This window comes from Mytilus edulis, chromosome 14 (genome assembly GCF_963676685.1).
Source record: "Mytilus edulis chromosome 14, xbMytEdul2.2, whole genome shotgun sequence".
Lineage (NCBI taxonomy): Eukaryota > Metazoa > Mollusca > Bivalvia > Mytilida > Mytilidae > Mytilus > Mytilus edulis.
Genome location: NC_092357.1, coordinates 67,357,344 through 67,369,354, shown reverse-complemented (window position 1 = coordinate 67,369,354; position 12,011 = coordinate 67,357,344). Strand labels below are relative to the sequence as shown.

The 12,011-nt window shown below is 34.0% G+C and overlaps 1 protein-coding gene across 1 annotated transcript; it reads right to left on the bottom strand.

The window, feature by feature from the left end:
• Positions 1-6,962: 6,962 nt before the first annotated feature.
• LOC139504475 (uncharacterized) lies at positions 6,963-11,978 on the bottom strand. The gene is made up of 4 exons (XM_071294578.1): positions 11,841-11,978; positions 11,138-11,302; positions 9,488-9,580; positions 6,963-7,518 (listed from the first exon to the last, which is right to left on the bottom strand). Exons 1-4 carry the CDS (start codon positions 11,911-11,913, stop codon positions 7,145-7,147), a joined length of 705 nt encoding a protein of 234 aa, XP_071150679.1. The 5' UTR covers positions 11,914-11,978; the 3' UTR covers positions 6,963-7,144.
• Between the last annotated feature and the right edge of the window lie 33 nt (positions 11,979-12,011).

Genomic DNA, 12,011 nt, shown 5'->3' with positions numbered 1-12,011 from the left:
GCCAAAAACTGCATTTGACCCCTATGTTCTATTTTAAGTAACGGCGGCCATGTTTTTTGACGGATCAAAAATCGAAGCACACACTTTGTGCAGGATAATCTAAGAAACAATCATGCTAAGTTTCATCCAAATCCATTCAGTAGTTTCAGAGGAGAAGATTTTTTAAAGTTAGCAAATGTGATGAACAAATTGTGAAAAATTGTCATTAAAGGACAATAACCCCTTAAGGGATCAATTGACAATTTTGGTCATATTAACTTATTTGTAGATCTTACTTTGCTGATCATTTTTGCTGTTTACAGTTTATCTTTATCTATAATAATATTCAAGATAATGACCAAAAACTGCAAAATTTCCTTAAAATTACCAATTAAGGGGCAGCAACCCAACAATGGTTTGTTTGATTCATCTGAAAATTTCAGGGCTGATAGATCTTGACCTAATGAACATTTTTACCCCCATTTCAGATTTGCTCTAAATGCTTTCGTTTTTGAGATATAAGACAAAAACTGCATTTGACCCCTATGTTCTATTTTAAGTAACGGCGGTCATGTTTTTTGACGGATCAAAAATCGAAGCACACACTTTGTGCAGGATAATCTAAGGAACAATCATGCTAAGTTTCATTCAAATCCATTCAGTAGTTTCAGAGGAGAAGATGTTTGAAAAATTGTTAACGACGACAGACGACGACGACGACGACGACGACGGACGCCAAGTGATGGGAAAAGCTCACATGGCCTTTTAGGCCAGGTGAGCTAAAAATGAGGCGGAGGAAGCCGTGTCTGTTGTCTCTTTAATGTCTAGTTCTGGTGGATATATTAATGGAACCCAATCAGAAAAGTTCGGATTGTTAATGGAAAGAACATCATCAATATATCTGAAAGTGAAATTAAATAACCTGGCTTCTTTGATCTTCTTGTTTTTGACAAATGTCTGAAGGAACTCCGATTCATATGAAAATAAGAGGTCAACAAGGAGAGGCGCGCAGTTCGTTCCCATAGGAATGCCGACAATTTGTTGAAAAAGTCTATCTCCAAACTCAACAAATATGTTGTCGATAAGAAACTCCAGCATACTGACCACTTGTCAATATTATATATTTTTTAAAGTTGACAATGTTTTGAATAGTTCTGTGTACATAAAAAAAAGTTTGTATGTATAAGCTTGGGGATCGGCTTTTTATGTAAATAAGGCTGTTAGTTTTCTCGTTTGAATTGTTTTACATTGTCTTATCGGAGCCTTTTATAGCTGACTATGCGGTATGGGCTTTGCTCATTGTTGAAGGCCGTATTGTGACCTATAGTTGTTAATGTCTGTGTCATTTTGGTCTCTTGTGGACAGTTGTCTCTTTGGCAATCATACCACATATTCTTTTTTATATTGTATCGTTGTGTATGTAACTATTTGTTATTACACAGGCTAAAAGACTTGTTAAGATCACAGTCAATTGAAAGAAAATGCTCATTACTGCTAATTATTGTTGATGTCTGTTTTTGCTCTAAATGCTTTCGTTTTTGAGATATAAGCCAAAAACTGCATTTGACCATTATGTTCTATTTTAAGTAACGGCGGCCATGTTTTTTGACGGATCAAAAATCGAAGCACACACTTTGTGCAGGATAATCTAAGGAACAATCATGCTAAGTTTCATTCAAATCCATTTAGTAGTTTCAGAGGAGAAGATGTTTGAAAAATTGTTAACGACGACAGACGACGACGACGGACGCCAAAAGATGAGAAAAGCTCACATGGCCTTTTAGGCCAGGTGAGCTAAAAATGAGGCGGAGGAAGCCGTGTCTGTTGTCTCTTTAATGTCTAGTTCTGGTGGATATATTAATGGAACCCAATCAGAAAAGTTCGGATTGTTAATGGAAAGAACATCATCAATATATCTGAAAGTGAAATTAAATAACCTGGCTTCTTTGATCTTCTTGTTTTTGACAAATGTCTGAAGGAACTCCGATTCATATGAAAATAAGAGGTCAACAAGGAGAGGCGCGCAGTTCGTTCCCATAGGAATGCCGACAATTTGTTGAAAAAGTCTATCTCCAAACTCAAAAAATATGTTGTCGATAAGAAACTCCAGCATACTGACCACTTGTCAATATATATTTTTTAAAGTTGACAATGTTTTGAATAGTTCTGTGTACATAAAAAAAGTTTGTATGTATACGCTTGGGGATCGGCTTTTTATGTAAATAAGGCTGTTAGTTTTCTCGTTTGAATTGTTTTACATTGTCTTATCGGAGCCTTTTATAGCTGACTATGCGGTATGGGCTTTGCTCATTGTTGAAGGCCGTATTGTGACCTATAGTTGTTAATGTCTGTGTCATTTTGGTCTCTTGTGGACAGTTGTCTCTTTGGCAATCATACAACATATTCTTTTTTATATTGTATCGTTGTGTATGTAACTATTTGTTATTACACAGGCTAAAAGACTTGTTAAGATCACAGTCAATTGAAAGAAAATGCTAATTACTGCTGATTATTGTTGATGTCTGTTGATTGTTTTAAATTCTGTTATATATAGGTTTTAATTATAATTATACCCAATAATCTTCAAAGACTTGTTATGAAAACATAATCAACCTAGTACTTGCTTTATACTCATCTAAGACATCTAAAGACAACTTGATATTTGTCAAAGGACATTTTTTTAACGTATATCTTTCACATTATAGTAAAATTCTTAAACATTTATGAATTACTATTTATATATATTTTTTTCCTTATAAATATATTTTTTTCATTTGGGCTGGATGGACTTCAAATATTGGCCGGATCAACGTGGGACGGATCGACTTGGGTGGATCGACGTGGGGCCGAATCAACATGAAAGCATTCAGTGGTTGTCGTTTGTTTATGTGTTAAATATTTGTTTTTCGTTCATTTTATGAACATAGATAAGGGCGTTAGTTTTCTCGTTTGAATTGTTTTACATGGTCATTTCGGGGGCTTTTATAGCTGACAATGCAGTATTTGCTTTGCTGTTGCAATGGGCATTATTGAAGGCCATACAGTGACCTATAGTTGTTAATTTCTGTGTCATTTTGGTCTCTTGTGGAGAGTTGTCTCATTGGCAATCATACCTCATCTTCTTTTTTATGGGTAGTTTTACAAAACTACTAGCATATACTGATTTTTAGTCAATTTGCATCAAATATCTATCAAAATAGAAATTATTTAAGAAATGCCGCATGAAACAAGTCTACAATTTTTATTTCTATATTATCTGGTAAATACTACAGAAAAAGTTAAATAAATACACAATTTGTATTAGCACTGACACATTTACAATTAAAGTGTTAAGTGAACACTGAAGGTAAAGATTGCATTCATTTTGCAGTGTGAAGTATACTACAGATTAAACTTTGCATTGCATTTAGCAATTGAGGAATTTTTATCTTTCTTTATCCATAACAGTGGCGGATCCAGAAATTTTCATAAGATATGCCCACTGACTGATAAAGAGGGGGCCAGGTCCAGTCATGCTTCAGTGTTTCCCTTAACTAATTTTCTAAGGCCGTTTAAATTTACCTCTGCATAATTATAATTTCACATCTTATGTAATTTCAATAAAATAGTTTTTGATAAGATATGTCATACATATACACGTTCTTGTTCCCTTGAATATTTGAGTATATATTTCATATTTTATTGATAAATTGCTGTCAGAGCACATACACAGATAAATGTAAAGAATATTCACTAAATGCATTATGTTTTTGTGCTCTAAAAAGTAGAGAAAATGCTGCATCAAACCAGTCCCATAAGGGTTTTGATTGGATGAATGCAATCTTTACCAGTATTTAAAAAAAAAGTATATGGTGATATATTCATATAGATTACAGTGACATTGGATATCAATACATGAAATGTTATTTTTTTATCTTTCATCCTACTCTCAGTTTATCATACATTTATTGAATATAAATTTTTAATTATGCATAACAAGTAAAACTAGAGGCTCTAAAGAGCCTGTGTCACTCACATTGGTCTATGTGAATATTAAACAAAGGAAGCAGATGGATTCATGACAAAATTGTGTTTTGGTGATGTTGATGTGTTTGTACATCTAACTTTACTAAACAGTCTTGCTGCTTACAATTATCTCCATCTATAATGAACTTAGCCCAGTAGTTTTAGTAGAAAATGTTAATAAAAATTTACAAATTTTATGAAAATTGTTAAAAATTGACTATAAAGGACAATAACTCCTTAGGAGGTCAATTGACCATTTCGGTCATGTTGACTTATTTGTAAATCTTACTTTGCTTAACATTTTTGCTGTTTACAGTTTATCTCTATCTATAATAATATTCAAGATAATAACCAAAAACAGCAAAATTTCCTTATAATTACCAATTCAGGGGCAGCAACCCAACAACGGGTTGTCCGATTCATCTGAAAATTTCAGGGCAGATAGATCTTGACCTGATAAACAATTTTACTCAGTCAGATTTGCTCTAAATGCTTTGGTTTTTGAGTTATAAGCCAAAAACTGCATTTTACCCCTATTTTCTATATTAAGCCATGGTGGCCATCTTGGTTGATTGGCCTGGTCACTGGACACATTTTTTAAACTAGATACCCCAATGATGATTGTGGCCAAGTTTGTTTAATTTGGCTCAGTAGTTTCCGAGGAGAAGATTTTTGTAAAAGTTAACGACGACAGACGACGACAACAGACGACGGACGCGAAGTGATGGGAAAAGCTCACTTGGCCCTTTGGGCCAGGTGAGCTAATAAAGTATACATATAATATATAACAAAGGGAAATCATTTATGAAAATAAAAAAAATTGAATGAAAGCCCTTGAACCTATGTCATTAAGGAAAGATGTAAAGTCCCTTAGTCTGTACTGATGTGTTTTATATAAAAGTAAGAAGATGTAGTATGATTGCCAATGAGACAACTATCTGTCATATACCAAAGAAGTCAGATTGAAACATCTAATAAGTCAACTATGAGTAAAACTCATACCATGTAGTAAGCTATAAAACATTTAGCATGACAAAACGTAAAAGAATTCAAAAGAGAAAACCAGCAGATTGATAAGTGCCAAAAACAATTAAACTCAAACTGAAGGGGCACTATCCAATAGGAATCTACCCCTGAGATCATTCCCAAAACGAACATTCACAACATATGGCATAAACAACAGAATGTATACAAAATTATTCAAATAGTTTTCAGGTTTTACAAAAAATGCTGAACTCCAAGTAAAATTCAAATCTTAAAATCAAAAGCTAAAAAAGGAAAACAGCTGTCATACTGAACAGATTTCTCAAAAAGAGGTGGTCAATACGTTTTTTTTTTTTGCTTGTGGAGATCAGTTTTTATAAGTGAAGAAACCTGGAGAGAAACACCCTCCTTTGGTAGAAACACTGATAATCCTTATCCATTAAGATTGTAGATAAGCGCTCCTATCATGTGCGAGATTCAAAATTCACAACTTTAGTGTTGACAGACAAGTAATACAGATGATTAAATTGAAAATGGAAATGAGGAATGAGTCAAAGAGACAACACACCCGACCATAGAACAGACAACAGCTGAAGGCTACCAATGGGTCTTCAATGCAGCGAGAAACTCCCGCACTCGGAGGAGTCCTTCAGCTGGCCCCGAAACAAATAGGTTACTAGTTCAGTGATAATGGACGTCATACTAAACTCTGAATTATATACAAGAAACTAAAATTAAAAATCATACAAGACTAACAGAGGCTCCTGACTTGGGATAGACACAAAAATGTGACAGGGTTTAACATGTTTATGAGATCTCAACCCTCCCTCTATACCTCTAGCTAATGTAGAAAAAACAAATGCACAACAATCCGCATAGTAAAACTCAGTTGAAGAGAAGTCCGAGTCTGATGTAGGACTACTTATACCACTCACCTACTGAGGCTCCCAAGACGAGACAAAAACAAGGGGTACAATCAAAATCATGTGATGGATATACACACACCGGAAGTAACAGTCGAGTAGACCGCTTGAAAGGTAAGTAGTCGTATTTACTTGTTTATATCAATAAAATTTAATAAATAAGGTAGTGCACCGAATGTAGGATACTATCTAGTTTTGAAATACACAATTATCCTTTCTGGAAAGCGTGCAGTTAATGCGAACACTTCGACACAGTTCCAAAATTTCACCGTCGAAGTGTTTGCAATAACTGCACGCTTTCTAGCAAAAACAATTGTGTATTTTAAAACTACAAACTATCCGACATTCGGTGTGCCAACTTATTAATCAAAATTTAATTGATATAAACAAGAAAATGCAACTACTAACCTTTCAAGCGGCGAGTTAGACTGTAACTTCCGGTGTGTGTATATCCATCACGTGATTTTGATTGTACCCCTTGAAAAAACAAGAATGTGTCCATAGTACACGGATGCCCCACTCGCACTATCATTTTCTATGTTCAGTGGACCGTGAAATTGGGGTCAAACTTATAATTTGGAATTATAATTACAAAGATCATATCATAGGGAACATGTGTACTAAGTTTCAAGTTGATGTAACTTTAACTTTATCAAAAACTACCTTGACCAAAAACTTAAACCTGAACTTTGCACTATCATTTTCTATGTTCAGTGGACCATGAAATTGGGGTCAAAACTATAATGTGGCATTAAAATTCGAAAGATCATATCATGGGGAACATGTGTACTAAGTTTCAAGTTGATTGGACTTCAACTTCTTCAAAAACTACCTTGACCAAAAACTTTAACCTGAAGCGAACGGACGCACAGACGGACGCACAGACGGACGAACGAACGAACGGAGGCACAGACCAGAAAACATAATGCCCCTCTACTATCGTAGGTGGGGCATAAAAATATAAAGATCACTGAACCCTGAAATTGTCAAGGTAATGAGACATTGAGCATTGACTATCAGATTTCTCTTGCAAAAAATCTAATGATAAAATCTTTGAAATTAGAAATTGACCAGATGACAAGTTTCTTATAATATTTCAAATACAGTCATAATTCTTGCCTTTTTAAAGCAACATGTATCTTCTGACATTTTCTTAAAAAGTATCACATCATATTGTGTAAAATCTGGCCCTATTTTTCCTCCTATTATAACATTTTATAAGTTATTTAGATGAATTCAAAAATGTTTGTAAATTATGTAAATCTCCTGTTAACTTTGTCTTTAATCCACATTGATTTGACCTTCTCAATTGCAATCTGATTGGTCTTCTCAAAGGTCAATATTGGATTCTCATTGATGTCATCCAAGGGGGATGGCTTCAGATTTATCTTTTTCATGGAACCTGACCATTGATTTTGTGTAAGGATCTTTGATCTTTGACCTTTTGGTGGAATCTTGAAACAGCCAAGTTCGTAGTCTGCTATAGAAATGTATGCCAGATCTATAATGATTTTTACACATCCACTAAATGTTGAGTTAGAAAGGTCAAGGTTGAAGAATTTCAGGCACAAACTGGCTAATTTCTTGGTGTATGGTAGTTCTGCACATAATGCTGGAGGATTCTTAGCTAAAAATAGATAGAATGAAGGTCAAAGTCAGAAACAAAAACTTAGATAAAAAATTAATACTATCTAATTACATCCAAAATAGCCTTACTGACGATGGAAGTTTTTAACGACCTTGACTGGCTATACAGCCCTTGCACAGAATGTAGCTAAATCATAATCTGTCAGTCAGTTTAATTGAAGTCTGGAGCTGGCATGTCAGTTAACTGCTAGTAGTCTGTTGTTATTTATGTATTATTGTCATTTTGTTTATTTTCTTTGGTTACATCTTCTGACATCAGACTCAGACTTCTCTTGAACTGAATTTTAATGTGCGTATTGTTATGCGTTTACTTTTCTACATTGGCTAGAGGTATAGGGGGAGGGTTGAGATCTCACAAACATGTTTAACCCCGCCGCATTTTTGCGCCTGTCCCAAGTCAGGAGCCTCTGGCCTTTGTTAGTCTTGTATTATTTTAATTTTAGTTTCTTGTGTACAATTTGGAAATTAGTATGGCGTTCATTATCACTGAACTAGATATAGGAAGATGTGGTGTGAGTGCCAATGAGACAACTCTCCATACAAATAACAATTTAAAAAGTAAACCATTATAGGTTAAAGTACGGCCTTCAACACGGAGCCTTAGCTCACACCGAACAACAAGCTATAAAGGGCTGCCTCCGGTTGCTGGAATTTCTCGCTACATTGAAGACCTGTTGGTGACCTTCTGCTGTTGTTTTTTTATATGGTCGGGTTGTTGTCTCTTTGGCACATTCCCCATTTCCATTCTCAATTTTATAAGTTACTATCTTAATAGTTTCTGAATTTATTGAAGCACTGAATACTGTTGATGATAAATGTAAATTTGGCTACCAACAGTTTACCAGCAGTGGTTTCAAACCAGGGCTATTAATAAATGAAAGTAACACTTGTTAATTTTTTTCAGACAATGCAATTTCTAGATTTACCATAATAAAAAAAGCTTAAACTTCAACAATTAGCATGATTAACAGTCTGGAATATAATGCTGCAATTTTGATAGTCTTTGTTTGTAATATATTAATGTATTACTTAATGCTTAGTATATTTGTGGTGACTTTTTGGGTTATTAACTTGTGTTGTTTATTGTTCTAATTGATCTTTACCACACATTGTATATATACATAATGGGGGGGGGGGGGGGGACGTTAAACAGCCAATTATCATCATCATTAAATGATTTGAGAGGGATTTGATCCAATTTTTAAAGAAATCCCTATGCATAAATAACCTCAATCAAGTAGAATTGAATATAGTATTCTTTTGGAGACATTCAATTATGAGGATTAACAGAAAAGAGAAAAGTTGACTAAAATAAAAAACAAACAAGAATAATGAGATGCTTAAATATAAAGAATAAAGAATAATGGGAAAAGTATAATGAATTAAAATACCTTAGTAAGCACTCTCACATACCCCACGTCCCCACATTGTCACTGGAGAAATAAAATAACCGTAAGAAAAACAAATTGTGTAAGAAAACAAATTTAATTATCATTTTCTGTTGATATGCACATCTGCATAGTATGTCCTTATCATCTAAAAAGGTTTCATGAAATTCTGTTGTGTGGTTTCAGAGGAGTTGAGATGACAAACTGTTGCAGTAGTATATTGAAGCAAATAAGTTCAAAGGGATGTAACTCCTAGAAAAAAAAATGGAATCGTAATTTCCTGTAGATTTGCACATCTGCATATAGTATGTCCTTATTATCCAAAAAGGTTTCACCAAATTCTGTTGTGTGGTATCAGAGGAGTTGGGATGACAAGAAAGAGGACTGACGGACTGACAGACGGATGGACAGACAGGTCAAAAACATTATACCCTCCGCAACTTCGTTGCCTGGGGTATAATAAGGACAATTGGTATAAAAATTAAACAATACAGAAATGAAGCCCCCCCCCCCCCCCCCCCCCCATCCAGACCCTTAATCATATACCACTTCAATGCTTACCAGAAACTGTTTCATTGATTAAGGCTCTCCCATCAATAGTCAGAGTGAGAGAAATACCATATTCTGTTGGTAAATATGTCATATTGACACACACTGAAAAATAAAGAGAGGCATATAGAGGGTAGGTGCAGTCTATCCTGCAATGAGGAGTTGTTTTTGTTCTCTTTTAGAGGCTTTGTTTTGTTGCTTTACTTTGCATTTTATAAGGTGTTATACAATGTATTAATCAAACTTGTTATATTTGAGCTAAAACAATAAAAATAAAAATAATGTTTTTGTTTTATTTGTATGAGAACAATGAAATAAAGATAGAATATTTGTACCAGTCCCAAGTGAGAAACTTCTTTAACTGTACTGTTTAAATCCATTTCATGGTGTTCACGCTGGCAACAATCTCTTGTTCTGGAAGTGTTGAAGTGGTCTGGTCTATGATTCTATAAACGATATCATATGAGGAACTTCTGGACTTTGTTGTAATTTTTTTTTTATTTTGGTTCATTTACATGTTTCAGAATTAAGTGTGATGTCTATTTTGACAATAAGATACATGTAGCAATAATTGCATGTATGGTAAACTTATATTTTACAAGTACACACCCGTGATATCGCGGGTCCGTGACTGAATTAAAGTATATAACTATGCCTAAGCCTTATTTTAGTAATTAGTATTGTCATCTGATAAAGTCATGTCGATTATACATGTTATAAGATACAATATTTTCTCTGCTTTCAAATCTTTCTGTTTGAACCTGTCGACCTGGAACTTATCAATTATTGGTAATATTAATTATTTGGAAAACAAAAGGTCCTGACTATCCAGGAATGAAGTATTTTTTAATCAACAGCATTGTCCTATATTAGTTATCTTAGAAAGTCTTGCTGATTGCTGAATAAAACTACAATGTACCAAATAAAAGTACATGGGCGCAGCAATTTTATGAAGGGAACATGACATAGAGATAAAAATAGATGGCTCTCTGTGATTGGTTGTTATATCTTTTATATATTTTTCTTCTGGAAAGCAATTTAGCTGCATTATGAATGAAGTTTCATGCAAGCACAAATCTGTCCTTAAACGTTTAGTATGAAGGGCCGGAAATTTTTTTTTTATGTTGCTCAAAATTAGGGAATTTTTTCTGCGAAATCGTCAGGTATCGTGAAAAACCCCAAAATTCACCAAGAAAAGCCATGGGACAATATATATTTGAGTGCGGTAAAATCGCAAATAGATATCGAGCTTCAATTAGACAACAGCAGTTTTTCCCTAATTAGTTTATTAAAAGTGCCTTTTAAGGAGATAATTGCTAAAAATAGCATTGCCGGCAATGGGGCCACCATTTAGTACTTTATATCCATAAGGTAATAGCTAACAGGTGAATATACTATTGGTATCGGTATCGGATTCGACCCGGAACTTGTTAATTATTGGCAATATTAATTATGTGGAAAACAAAAGGGTCTGGAGTGATGTAATTTTTAATCTACGCCATTGTCCTATATTAGTTATATATAGAGTTGAATTCTTTGATTTGTCGTTTTTACCCGATGACGGCTGACAAATTGGACCTCGTAATTTTAGTATTATAGATACATAAAAAAATGTCACTATGATACAGATTAAAAACTAAATAACAAAATTGCCATGGTTACCTGTACTGTTTAGATCAACTTCATCTAGTTCTACATGTTGACAACAACCAGCATTGTATCCCACAACATGACACTCTCCGTTCCTGCCACCATGGATGATCAGTCTCTCGTTTAATTGATGAAGCAGTCTCTCATTTTGTACCTGACCCAGTCTCGTCTGTAATTCTATAAACAGAATAAATTAATATAATATTCATTGAATATTGACACACACTCACAGTATATCTGCGTTATGGAAATTTCGACTGCAGATTAACCACATAGAAGTAGAATATATAATTACTTTAACATTTTTAAAGTTTTTGTTATTTTTTACATGTTTCATTAACATGTTTTATTGTTTATCAATATAAAAAAGAAGATGTGGTATGATTGCCAATGAGACAACTGTCCACAAGAGACCAAAATAACAAAGACATTAACAACTATATAATTCAGATATATAAACATCTAGCATCAATCTGGCCGAAAGATGATTCGTCCAAAAAACAATTTGACCCAAGTCTACATGGCCTCAAGTCAGTCATGCCCCAAAATGAAATATTTATCAAAAATCAGGGATCGTCTTGCACCTTTATCACCCTTAATTTTATTTATAATATAAATCTAAAATATCATAAAAATCAAAAGTGTCAACTGCTGTCTTTTATCTTAAATAAAGGGTTGACATGATAAAGTTGTTAACTAGAGTACATTTGCATACCTCTTACACTAAATGCAAATGTGTGACAAGACAAAAGAAGAAAAACAAATATCAGATCTGTCATTGAAGTCATTTTGTTTCCCAATAAATTTCTTCCTGGAATGAATTGAGAGTGACTTCCCTTTTCCCAAATTTTCTCTAGACTTTTCCATACAAAAGAATGAAAAATCC

Coding starts and splice junctions, on each gene's coding strand:
- LOC139504475 (XM_071294578.1), bottom strand. CDS start 11,913: ATGACTTCAATGACAGATCTGATATTTGTTTTTCTTCTTTTGTCTTGT. Junction 11,303..11,840: donor ATTTGCATTTAGTGTAAGAG/GTATGCAAATGT, acceptor TTCTGTTTATAG/AATTACAGACGAGACTGGGT. Junction 7,519..9,487: donor AATCAATGAAACAGTTTCTG/GTAAGCATTGAA, acceptor ATCTATTTTTAG/CTAAGAATCCTCCAGCATTA.